The sequence below is a fragment of the Caretta caretta genome, chromosome 9, assembly GCF_965140235.1.
Source record: "Caretta caretta isolate rCarCar2 chromosome 9, rCarCar1.hap1, whole genome shotgun sequence".
NCBI classification, from domain to species: domain Eukaryota; kingdom Metazoa; phylum Chordata; order Testudines; family Cheloniidae; genus Caretta; species Caretta caretta.
The window spans coordinates 47,878,493-47,891,715 of NC_134214.1; the positions used below are offsets into that span (position 1 = coordinate 47,878,493).

Below are 13,223 nucleotides of genomic sequence, written 5' to 3' on the forward strand. Positions count from 1 at the left end.
TAATCCTGGATTAACTTTAGGTGTTCCTCAGAAACACTGCGAAAAAGACTGACGCAAGTAAGGAAACCAGCTGCCCCCCTACTGTCCCCAACCATCAGGCAGCTGAGTTTTGTCTGAAGCAGAAACCTCCACGGCTAAGACATACTCCTGTGTGGCTTGCCTTGTTCTTCAATGTCAATATTCCCTTCTAAGTGGTGGTGATGGGGGGAATGGAATTCTTAGACTTTGCCTGAGGATTCCCCACTGTAATAGGATGAATGCTGTCCTGGGGTGGGAGATAAGGAGTTGCAGTCGTGACTGAGAGGGAGCTATGGTGTGAGGGGAGTGATTAGTAGGTCTCCTGTAAGGTTGGTGTGTGGTGAAGAGGCTGGGGGCTGGCAGCCTGAGAGTGTTGGGGGAGCCAGGACTTTTGCTCGTCTCCATGGCTGACTTCTTCTTCGAAGCTTCTGCCTCAGACAAAGCCTGATTAGAATCTGAAAACAGAGGCTGGATGAGAGGCTCCAGTTGGGTCCTTAATGAGTGGGGATTGGCACCTCTACCCATGCTGAGGGATGAAGCAGTCAAAGTTTACTGGCTGTTTCATCCCTCAGCTAGTACAGAAAGTTCTGACTGGCTGCTCTTTTCCAAGGAGGCAGATGGAACAGCGAAGGCAGCCAATCAAAATAGATATCTCCCAGCTTGCCACCTACCCAGACAGCCCCCTGTCCTACCTCCCTGACAGAACACCAAATTAGCTTCCCTTTGCTGTAACTTGCTCCCCCAGCCCTGGCCCATAGACACATGTCCTGATTTTTAACACTGAGGATCTGGTCACCCTAGATGTAACCAGCTTCCTCTGATGCTTGAATGGGTGTCCAGATTCAACAGGCTATGGTGCGTGATGTATTCAGACAGCCACATACTTAGATGGGGCCAGACCCTCAGCTGGCATAAATCAGTGTAACTCCATTGCAACCAATGAAGACTTGCCAATTTGCACACGTTAAGGATCTGGCCCACAATCTCTATGGTTTAGGCACATGGTTACTATTCTAGCCTCTCCGATATTATCTTACCATACGTTAGGAAATCTCTTCACGGGGGAGGCCAGTACATTGTTTTATACTTCAGGAGAACATTTCTTCCATGCCAGAGCATGAGCGCTACCTTAAGGAGTAGCCACTGTATTACTTTAATGTCTAAGAGAGAATGGACCTGATTCTGACTTCCCTTTAATTGTGTAAATCAGGAGTGACTCCTCTGAAGCCCATGGAGTTACACGGGGTAAAATAAGAGTGAGATTAGACGCAGGCCCCACATCCCCTCTCCCACAATAGAGGGCACTGAAATAGCTGTGATATCAGTGACACCTTTCCCAAATGCAGCACCTTACCAACTCCCGTGAAGGCGTCGGTGTTGATTCTATTGCCCATCTATCTACATTTCTTGAGAGCAGTGAATGACCATAGCTCACCTGCTGGTGTCCTGGGACTGCAGCCGTTGAAGTAGTGTCTCAGAAAGGGACAGTTTGCTGACTTCTGCCACCTTGGAACTTTCATTCAGAGGAGACGCTTCTTTCGTCTCACTTGCCGGGAGTGCCACCAGGAAGGGTCGTGGGGGTAATATGGGTGGGGTTGGTACAGGGTCTGACATGAAGGAAGGGAAACAAAATAATTTTGGCAACACACCTAGAGCACTTGCCTCCCATTCTGACCCACAATATCGTCTGCATCACAGTGGCAGTCAGTGCAAAATCAATCCAGATTAATTGGCCTGCAATCGCTGAACTGAAAAGATCTGAAATTCATCAGATCAGACCTTGCTATTGATAAGGGCCCAATCCTGTTCCCACTGAATTCAGTGGTGTGGTGTAGTGGGCTTAGCTGAGCGCTGTGAACCCAGAACGCATAAGCAATAATCCTGGGCTCTGGCACTGGCTTATTGACTAGATTTGGTCAAGTCACTTAACTTAAATTTCCTGATCATTATGAAGATTGATTAATATTTGTGCAGTTCTTTGAAAATGTGCACATGCTATATCATGGCTAGGTATTATTATTATTATAATGGGTCATCAGTGGAGTGGGACAGTGCCCAGGAGCTACATGGGAGAGGGAGATGTATAAGGGGCTACATCTCTGGAAATACGGACAGACACACGGATTTAACTTCCGTCCACCGTAAATGAAGCTACTTCAGGTTAAGTGGGTTTAGCAGCCTCCATCCTAGTCTCCATTTGTTCATAACAAAAAAGGGTCTGGGTGCCGACATGATGAGCAGCTTCTCCAGTCACAGAACTCCAGTATCTGAGTCCCTACATCTCCATGGCGGGCACAGTGCAAGAGAAGTGGGTTGGGGGGGAGTACAAATAGGCTGAGAACAGGCAGCTAAAATTAGTAAATATGTCCAGAGAAAGGCAGTAACAATGAATGCTGAGTGCAAATCAACCCCTTCCATTTAATGCAGTACGGTCACAGGGGCATTCAGTGCATTCATCCCAGCTGAAAACTCCCTCCACTCTCCAGTGTAGGCCCCCCCAAACCCATGCCATTCAATTCAACAGCACTCTGTCTCTTTGGTGGGAAGTGGCTATAGCTGCGTTTAACCCAATGATATTCACCCTTGTTAACAATCTCCCCTCACTTTGTAATGCACATAGTACTTGGCTGTGCTTAAAAATGAGAGAGTGATGCTTATTTTCCTGAAAAGCATGGTCAATAGCTCCTGTGCACATTGTGACTTACAGAGAGAAAGAAATAATAAGCACCAGCATGACTGATTGGTGCTGCAGTTAGATCAGGGCAGGCAAACTTTTTGGCCTGAGGGCTGCATCGGGTTTCTGAAATTGTATGGAGGGCCGGTTAAGGGAGGCTGTGCCTCCCCAAACAGCCAGGCGTGGCCCGGCCCCCGCCCCCTATCTGACCCCTCCTGCTTCTTGCCCCTTGATGGCCCCCCCGGGACTCCTGCCCCTTCCACACCCCCCCCCCCGTTCTCTGACAGCCCCCACGGGACGTCTGCCCCATTCAACCCCCCTATTCTCTGCCCTCTGACTGCCCCAACCCCTATCCACACCCCCAGCCCCTGACCACCTCCTGAACTCCCCTACCCTCTATCCAACCCCCACTGCTCGCTGCCCCCTTACCGTGCTGCCTGGAGCACCGGTGGCTGGCGGCGTGGCTGCACCAGGACAGGAAGCCGTGCCACCCGGCTGGAGCCAGCCATGCATCGCGCAGCACAGAGCACCGGGTCAGGCCGGGCTCTGCAGCTGCGCTGCCCCAGGAGCTTGCAGCCCCGCTGCCCAGAGCATTGCGCCAGCAGCACAGTGAGCTTAGGCTGCAGGGGAGGGGGGACAGCAGGGGAGGGGCCTAGGGCTAGTCTCCCCGGCCGGGAGCTCAGGGGCCAGGCAGAAGGTCCCATGGGCCGGATGTGGCCCGTGGGCCATAGTTTGCCCACCTCTGAGTTAGATCAATACCTCCATGCTTAGATTCCACAGGGATAGGAGACTTAACAACGAAACATATATGACAAAGACATCCTCTAGGCTTTCATCTGGCTCCAGAATGATGGTACCTAAGCACCTTACAAAACTGAATTGTGGGTGTGACTGGCATTACACTAAAAGATCACATTTTCATTTCTCTTCCTCTAGCCCAGGAGTTCTCAAACTGGGGGTCGGGACCCCTCAGGGGGTCACGAGCTTTAAGCCTCCACCCCAAACCCTGCTTTGCCTCCACCATTTATAATGGTATTAAATATATTTTAAAGTATTTTTAATTTATAAGAGAGGTCACACTCAGAGGCTTGCTATGTGAAAGGGGTCACCAGTACAAAAGTTTGAGACCCACTGCTCTATCCAGAGGCAAGTAGAGTGGCAACAAGAACTTTTTTCAACTTCCTGCCCTTCTGTTTATTCTTCTTCCTGCACCTCTCTCCCCCATTCTGAGAGCTGGGAGATTAACAGAGCTGGGCAGAAAATGAGAAAATAACTAACAGGTTTTCCAAAAAATGGTGTCAGTTTCTCATTGAAATGTCATTCTTGTCAATATTTTCCAGCCCTCACAAGATCAGTGAGATTGTGTGTGTGTGTGTGGTGTGTGTGTGTGGTGTGTGTGTGTATGCGCGCGATGGGCAGGCTATGTCAAAGAGGTTTTACCCTGAAGATAATCAGGTTCATGGTCATGCCCAGCATTTCTAGATAGACAGACAAAAGAGGAGAGAAAGAATGGTCCAGTGATTACAGCATTAGTCTGGGTCTCAGGCACCCTGGCTTCAAGTCCCTGCTATGGAGGCTGGGAGCCCTGGCTGCTCAGGAGCTGTGTGGGCAGGCTGGCAAGTCAGCCGACAGGTTTTCCATTGGGACCCTCTCTGGTTTCTGGTGGTATTTCATCAAAAGAACATAGTCCCATGGAATGTTTAGATTCTGAAGAATCAGCACATTCTAATAAAAATAATGGCTAGTCAAAATGTTTCTGATCAGCTCTGTATAGAACCCTTAACTCCACAGACAGCTACTAGGGTCCCAGCACCAGAAACCTCACTTTCATGTCTCTTTTGGGGGGGAGAACCCCATGAAGCAGTGCAGTATTCTCTCTCCTCTCCTCCAGGACTGCTCTTCACTTAGAGCACCTGGCCAAAACCAAAGTCCTCCCAAGGGACTGACCTTTGATGGCAAACATCAAAGATTCAGGCTCAAACTGGCCTGCGAAGCCATGATCCTGTCCTAGTGGTATGGAACATGAATCTTCCAGACACAGCAGAAAGGGCAGCTAATGTGCCTCTGCACAAAATGTGGCTCATTCCCGGGGAGTGTGTAGAAAATGGGGGCAGCCAATATAATCCACTGCTTGATTCTGCTCTTAGTGCAGGACAGAACCATTTGCAGCAGCTGACAGAACAAACCAAAAATATGAATAAGAGTCAGAGATATTCTATACCATAGACCTTCTGCCCCCAGCTCCAGGGAGCTGTACGTGGCACAATGGGGTAGGTGCAACAATCCCCCAGCCCTACAATGCTTGCAGAGGGTCTTGTATATGGACACAGTGCAATGTGTGCATGCAAAACAAGGCAGCTAGCAAAAATGTCCTGCACTGCTGCAGCTTGTAACAGTGCAACATTGTAGTATAGACACAGGTGGAGTCCATGATTTCCTTTCTGTCTTAAACCTGACAAACTGAGGGCAGCCATCCTCACGCTACCTGTTTCCCCATCCTCAGTCAGAAGGAAATCCAACAGCAAGCCCCTCGAACCATGTTACGCCAGAAAATCCACCACTGATACTGCAGGCCTGTGATGGAAATGCCAAATCAGGAGGTGTGTGCCAGGTCCAGCCAGGACCTTCTCACCCAACTGTCTACGAGGTAGTAGTAAAGGAATCATCACTGCGGTATCAAAGCGCACCTGAACAAGCTCATAATTATTAGATATATTCTCCATAGCACAGAGGTATAAAGGGTATGTCTGCACAGCAGTGGCAGCCTAGGGTTAGAGGACTCAAGTGGGCTATGTGTGTTAGGGAACCCTGGGCTTGAGCATCTACACTTCATTTTAACCCTGGGTTAAGGATATTCTGATCCCTATTCGAACCTAGGGCTCTGTCATCCACATTGTACAGCACAGACCTGAGTCAGAGTAACCCGCTCTCAGAGTGCCAAGTGCACCCCCCACCCCACCCCAAGTGTCGACACTCTAGCCGTACAAGTGTGGTGCACTATGGGAAAACTCTACTGCCTTCTTTCCTAACTGTGACATTGCTATAGATGGGACTCAGGTCCCCATAAGGACAGTGTGCACCAAAATCTGGCCACGCTCTTGTGTCCAGGAAACAGCTTTCTTTGCAAAAAGCTTCTTTTGATCATTCTCCGTTGCAAACCCTGCAGGCTCTCTGATAGTGTGCTTACAGACCTGTGTTTACCAGACGATGGCTTAACGCTGATCTGAGGTGCTGCCGTTTGCAAAGGGAGGAGTGGCTTCCATTTGCAATAGAGTGCAATAGACTGCACCACAGATTGTTGGCATAGAGAGGACTAAGGGATACCTCTGGAGGACTTCCAGGACCCAAGTCATGCTGGAGCCATGCACACTGGAAAGTAATAGGGTCTCAGCTTAACATGGGCTTGGACCCTCCAGCTCTGCAGGGCCCTGAGCCCCTAGGTTCAAGTCCTAGGTTAACACAAGTGGTGTGTGGATGCAAGAGGGGTTAGGCCTGAGTCCAGGCTCGAGCCTGGGCTTACATTGCTGTATAGCAGAGGTTCTCAAACTTCATTTCACTGCGACTATCTTCTGACAACAAAAATTACTACATGACCCCAGGAGCGGGGACCGAAGCCTGAACCCGCCTTAGCCCTGCTGTCCAGGGGAGGGGGGCAAAGGACAAGCAACACCACCCCAGGCAGGGGGGGACGACAAAGCCAAGGCCAAGGGCTTCAGTCCCAGGCTGAAGGGCTGTAACCTCAGCCCTGCTGCCCAGGGCTGACACCCTTCAACTTTGGCCCTGGGCCCCAGCAAGTCTAAGCCAGCCCTGGTGACCCCATTAAAAAGGGTAGTGACCCACATTGGGGTCCTGACCCACAGTTTGAGAACCTCTGCTGTATAGACATACCCAAAGGGGCCTGATTTTCAGAGGCCCTGAGCACTCATACCTCCTAATGGAGTCAATAGGAGTCGCAGGCACATAGCACTGCTGAGAAACTCCAAGAAAGCTCCTGCCAGCACTCCCATCATCTCCAGCATACATCAAGTCTGTTTCACTCCAAGGTCCGAACCATCTACTTTTCCGCTGGATTTTTTACCTGCATCCTCCTCTGGATCATCAGCTGCCTCCTCCTCTTCCCGTTGGACAGGATATTTCAGGTGCCATACCAGACCCATGTTCTCCTTCTTGTAAAACTCTATCAGTTCATCCAAGTTGTCGAAGTACTTCACCGGAACGCCTTCCGATGCCTGAAACAACCCACAGAACACAGACATTGGCAAACATCACTGCAGATCATTCCTACCACAGAAATGTCGCTCCTCACTGGAGGCAAAGCAAAGAAAGAGAGAAAAAAAATCGGCTAATACTGTCCAGAGAAAGGCAGCCCAGCTTTCAGCATCTACCTGACCACAGGCTTCCGTGCAGAACAGCTCACACAGTATAAACACAAACAGATATGCACACATGCCCCCGCCAGCATCAGCAAAAACAGCAATCTCAAAGATTCGGTGAAGCCAAGTGGAAGAGATCCCACTTCTATGGCCATTTAATTTTAAAGTGTGTTTGGCTTCAGAGTGACAAAGATCTATAAAAGCAGAAGTATTGATAGGATCGATTCTCATACTTACTGAGAGCAAGGAGCATGGGCAACGTTTTATTTTGGTTGTATGTGGTAGGAATCTTCCCTCACTTTTGGATTGCAAGAGAAACACAATCAAATGCACCTATTAGTATCCCTTCCAGTATTCAAATAACTAGGCATAATTAGGCTCAAATAAATGGGCCAGCAAACCATTGAAATTTTAAAAGTTTTAAGATCAAAATGTTGACACTTGAGTGTCTCGAGTTAGTTTTCTAAGTCTATATTTAGGAATTTAAAATAAGTTCAGAGGTGAATCAACCACAACCTTGGGCTTGTCAGCTGGGACTCCAAAAGGATTATCCATGTTTTTAAAAAGTCTGACTTTATTTGGAAAGAAATGTTAAAATGTTCAAGTTCCACAAAGATGAAGGTGATTTCAAGTTCTGACTGATGCCTGTGAGATACTACAGTGGTGTCCACAAAGCTGGGTTGCTATTCAGGCAAGAACATAGAATGACCACACATCTCATTTTGCTGCCACCTACTCAGCATGTGTTGCACAAAGAGAGTCATGAGCTGATAGAGCCTGTGTTAGAGGCATCTTAAGGAGATCCAGGCACCATGAACACAGTGTATTTCATGATGCACTTATTCACCATTGTGGCTAAAGTCACTTTTCAAGATCATCTCTTGCTGGTTGAAACTCTGCAAAAAGTTCAGTGCTGGCCCTTATGTCTGAAAACACATCTTTAGGGATAGCAAACATCCTGGGGTCTTTAGAGGCAAAGCTACAGATCAATCAGATCATAAGAACGGCCATACTGGTTCAGACCAAAGATCCATCTAGCCTGGTATCCTGTCTTCTGACCATGGCCAATGCCAGGCGCCCCAGAGGGAATGAACAGAACAGGTAATCATCAAGTGTCACCCTCTTGCCCATTCCCAGGTTCTGGCAAACAGAGGCTAGATACGCCATCCTTGCTAATAGCCATTGATTGGCAGCTTCAAGCATAGAGATCAATGAATTGAGGAATGTCAGATCCCCCAGGCTACAGCAGCCACCATTCATGTGGTCCCAGCGTTTTGCCTCCACATTGAGACCTAGTGATATAAAATCACTGGCTCACTGTGGCAGTACACAGATTGACAATCCTCTATACCACAGGTAGCAAGCAAGGATGAAAAGGAGACACCTGTGTCAGCAGCTGCTTCTACAGTTACACTCCAGGACTATCAGATTTTAGGCGCCAATCCAAATGCTTTTCATGGTCTATTCTTCCTGGTGGAAATACAGTTCTCGTTTGTCCTGCAGTGGCAGATCGTGGGCTTTCTGAAATCATAACAAGCCCACACACATACACGCAGCAGGCCCTGATGCAAATAGGAGAGAGTAGCCTATGTGTAGATGATTTCCAGTTCCACCAGGTTACTTTCTACTGGCTTAAAGGGGACAATGAGCAACATACATTTGTGAACACAGTCCCCGTGAGCACTCAATAGCAACAGCAAACACTGCTATCAGGAGGCAAGACTAGAGAAGAGCTATTCTGTCTGATCCGCCCTAGATCACACCATTTATTCTTTAAGTAGTAGGACTTTACCTAAATTTGAAATAAATTGCTACAGAGTCTCAGTCTGGACAGTCTCAGATTGGTGGTGGCTACGGCACATTAATCTAGTTTTCAAATTTTTGCTTTTATCATTATTAACATACATGAGCTTTCCATACAAGTTTTAACAAATCCTTCTTTGTCATTAACTGTATGTGTAGCCTTTAACAGACCCATTTGGGTTTGGTCAGCCTCGGATCCTTATCAGCATATGTATTTTGTTCAAGAGTCAAACACAGGCAAATCAAGAGCTTGAACATGAGAAACAATGGTACAAACCCCAACAAGCAGAATGACCTCACCGCACATTAAGCAGGGGGGCTCTTTGTCTGGCTTGTTGGAGAACAGGTGTTGCCCATTTAAGGGCTACAGAGCCAAAGAATTACCTGCTATGTGGCAGGCATCTCCATACCAGGTCAGCTCCCATCCCATGGGGCAAGAAGAGCGGGGAGATTACTTATGCCCACATCTGTGCAGCAAAAGCACTATTTCTGAAACACCTTTAGGGAATCCCAGCCATAACAAGATCTCATCTTGATTCCTTCGAGAGAATGAGACCACAGCCCAGAAATTAGGGGAGCAGTGTTTTCGGTATCGAGCAAACACATCTGAAGGTTTGGCTGCCTGTGGAAAAGTGATCAGGACATATTATTCCTAGTGGACATAAATGTCTTTTAAAAAGCATGGAAAGAAACTTTCACACAAAACATTATCAGGTGCTTTTGAGAATTCAGTCTGAAAGATCTGTGCACAAGGGTGTTCCTGAATTCTGTAATAGTTATTACCAGGACACTGTGGAAAGTGTCACTTTCAGCATAAAGCATAGTACTCAGGCTCAGACACAATGATATTTATGTAAGGCCATTACTACACCAGGTAAAAGGGGTTGCAACAAACTGCTGGTTGGAATATCTAGAACTTGCAACCTCTGCAGAACACTGCAGGTCAAATTCTGCTCTCACTTGCACTGACTTCAAGAGTTACTCAGGTTTTGCACCAGTGGAAATGCAAACAGTACTTGGCCATATGTATCCGTCCCAGCCATTTTACAGTTGTTGATACTGACTGATGGTAATACCTACGACTCAGAGACCCAGTGAAAATGAAAGTAATTAAAGAAATATGGCTCCTGTATCTAATCCATAATACAAAAGGATCCTGAAATCAGTGAAGTTACACTGGGACAGAATTTAAGTAATTCAGGCTATGTCTACACTAGAGACCTTACAGTGGCACAGCTGTACCAATGCTGCTGAGCTACTGTAAGGTCTCCTGTGTAGCCATTCTATGCCGACGGGAGAGAGCTCTCCCGTTGGCATAATTAAACCACCCCCAACAAGAGGCAGTATCATAGCGCTGTCCACACCGGCGCTTCTGTCAGTGTAACTTATGTCAGTTGGGGTGTTTTTTTCCACACTCCTGACCAACAAAAGTTTTACTGACAAAAGTGCTAGTGTAGACATAGCCCTGGTCTACACTAGGAGTTTAGATCGAATTTAGCAGCGTTAAATCGATGTAAACCTGCACCCGTCCAGACAATGAAGCCCTTTTTTTCGACTTAAAGGGTTCTTAAAATTGATTTCCTTAATCCACCTCTGACAAGTGGATTAGCGCTTAAATTGGCCTTGCCGGGTCGAATTTGGGGTACTGTGGACGCAATTAGACGGTACTGGCCTCCGGGAGCTATCCCAGAGTGCTCCATTGTGACCGCTCTGGACAGCACTCTGCACTGGCCAGGTAGACAGGAAAAGGCCCGCAAACTTTTGAATTTCAATTTCCTGTTTGCATGGTCACCTGCAGCTTGCCACGCTGGCCAGAGCTCATCAGCAGAGGTGACCGTGATGGAGTTCCAGAATCGCAAAAGAGCTCCAGCATGGACCAAACGGGAGGTACGGGATCTGATTGCTGTATGGGGAGAGGAATCCGTGCTATCAGAACTCCGTTCCAGTTTTCGAAATGCCAAAACATTTGTCAAAATCTCCCAGGGCATGAAGGACAGAGGCCATAACAAGGACCCGAACCAACGCCGCATGAAACTTAAGGAGCTGAGGCAAGCCTACCAGAAAACCAGAGAGGCAAACGGCCGCTCCAGGTCAGAGCCCCAAACATGCCGCTTCTATGATGAGCTGCATGCCATTTTAGGGGGTTCAGCCACCACGACCCCAGTCGTGTTGTTTGACTCCTTCAATGGAGATGGAGGCAACACAGAAGCAGGTTTTGGGGACGAGGAAGATGATGATGATGAAGTTGTAGATAGCTCACAGCAAGCAAGCAGAGAAACCGGTTTTCCCGACAGCCAGAAACTGTTTCTCACCCTGGACCTGGAGGCAGTCCCCCCGGACCCACCCAAGGCTGCCTCCTGGACCCGCCAGGCAGAGAAGGGACCTCTGGTGAGTGTACCTTTTAAAATACTATACATGGTTTAAAAGCAAGCATGTTTAATGATTAATTTTCCCTGGCATTTGCAGCTCTCCTGGATGTACTCCCAAAGCCTTTGCAAAAGGTTTCTGGGGAGGGCAGCCTTATTCCACCCACCATGGTGTGGACACTTTACCACACCAGGCCAGTAGCACATACTCGGGAATCATTGTAGAACAAAGCATTGCAGTGTATGTTTGCTGGCATTCAAATAACATCCGTTCTTTATTTCTCTGTGTTATCCTCAGGAGAGTGATATCATTATGGTCTCCTGGTTGAAATAGAGTGCTTTTCTTAAGGGGACATGCAGAGGTGCCCGTTCCTGCTGGGCTGTTTGCCTGTGGCTGAACAGAAATGTTCCCCGCTGTTAGCCGGGGGGCGGGGGGAGGGGGTGAGGGGCTAGCCACATGGTGGGGGGAGGCAAAATGTGACCTTGGAACGAAAGCACATGTGCTGTGTATGTAATGTTAACAGCAAGGTTTACCATGAAAGAGTGTAGCCATTGTTTTAGAAAATGTATCTTTTTAAATACCACTGCTTCTTTTTTTTCTCCACCAGCTGCATGTGTTTCAATGATCACAGGATCTTCTCCTTCCCAGAGGCTAGTGAAAATTAGAAGGCGAAAAAAACGCACTCATGATGAAATGTTCTCTGAGCTCATGGTGTCCTCCCACACTGACAAAGCACAGACGACTGCGTGGAGGCAGACAATGTCAGAGTGCAGGAAAGCACAATATGACCGGGAGGAGAGGTGGTGGGCTGAAGAGAGTAAGTGGCGGGCTGAAGCTCAAATGTGGCAGCAGCGTGATGAGAGGAGGCAGGATTCAATGCTGAGGCTGCTGGAGGATCAAACCAATATGCTCCAGTGTATGGTTGAGCTGCAGGAAAGGCAGCAGGAGCACAGACCGCCGCTACAGGCCCTGTGTAACCAACCACCCTCCTCCCCAAGTTCCATAGCCTCCTCACCCAGACACCCAAGAACGTGGTTGGGGGGCCTCTGGCCACCCCACCCCAGAGGATTGCCCAAGCAACAGAAGGCTGGCATTCAATAAGTTTTAAAGTTTTAAACTTTTAAAGTGCTGTGTGGCTTTGTCCTTCCCTCCTCCACCACCCCTCCTGGTGTTTCTCTCCTCCACCACCCCTCCCGGGCTACCTTGGTAGTTATCCCCCTATTTGTGTGATGAATGAATAAAGAATGCATGAATGTGAAGCAACAATGACTTTATTACCTCTGACAGTGGTGATCGAAGGGAGGAGAGGAGGGTGGTTAGCTTACAGGGAAGTAGAGTGAAACAAGGGGCGGTGGTTTTCATCATGGAGAAACAAACAGAACTTTCATACCGTAGCCTGTCCAGTCATGAAACTGGTTTTCAAAGCTTCTCTGATGCACACCGCACCCTCCTGTGCTCTTCTAACCACGCTAGTGTCTGGCTGTGCGAAACCAGCAGCCAGGCGATTTGCCTCAACCTCCCACCCCGCCATAAACGTCTCCCCCTTACTCTCACAGATATTGTGGAGCACACAGCAAGCAGTAATAACAGTGGGAATATTGGTTTCGCTGAGGTCTAAGCGAGTCAGTAAACTGCGCCAGCGCGCCTTTAAACATCCAAATGCACATTCTACCACCATTCTGCACTTGCTCAGCCTGCAGTTGAACAGCTCCTGACTACTGTCCAGGCTGCCTGTGTATGGCTTCATGAGCCATGACATTAAGGGGTAGGCTGGGTCCCCAAGGATACATATAGGCATTTCAACGTCCCCAACAGTTATTTTCTGGTCTGGGAATAAAGTCCCTTCCTGCAGCTTTTGAAACAGACCAGAGTTCCTGAAGATGTGAACGTCATGTACCTTTCCCAGCCATCCCATGTTGATATTGGTGAAACGTCCCTTGTGATCCACCAGTGCTTGCAGCACTATTGAAAAGTACCCCTTGCAGTTT

The 13,223-nt window shown here is 48.2% G+C and overlaps 2 protein-coding genes across 6 annotated transcripts in view; one reads left to right on the forward strand and one right to left on the reverse strand.

The window, feature by feature from the left end:
* The window catches only part of INPP5D (inositol polyphosphate-5-phosphatase D), a 91,451-nt gene that overhangs the window by 31,802 nt on the left and 46,426 nt on the right, over nt 1-13,223 (reverse strand). For all 5 annotated transcript variants that reach the window (XM_075132262.1, XM_075132263.1, XM_048864762.2 and 2 more), the window contains 3 exons: nt 6,771-6,921; nt 1,454-1,625; nt 1-36 (listed from right to left, as the gene is read on the reverse strand). The exon at nt 1-36 is cut by the window's left edge and continues 105 nt beyond it. In XM_075132262.1, coding sequence (XP_074988363.1) covers nt 1-36; nt 1,454-1,625; nt 6,771-6,921 — 359 coding nt within the window. The remainder of the gene's footprint in view (nt 37-1,453; nt 1,626-6,770; nt 6,922-13,223) is intronic.
* Nucleotides 10,601-12,336, forward strand: LOC142073280 (zinc finger and SCAN domain-containing protein 32-like). The gene is made up of 2 exons (XM_075132656.1): nt 10,601-11,256; nt 11,843-12,336. The coding sequence occupies exons 1-2, from the start codon at nt 10,708-10,710 to the stop codon at nt 11,858-11,860; spliced, it is 567 nt and encodes a 188-aa protein (XP_074988757.1). The 5' UTR covers nt 10,601-10,707; the 3' UTR covers nt 11,861-12,336.

Coding starts and splice junctions, on each gene's coding strand:
- LOC142073280 (XM_075132656.1), top strand. CDS start 10,708: ATGGAGTTCCAGAATCGCAAAAGAGCTCCAGCATGGACCAAACGGGAG.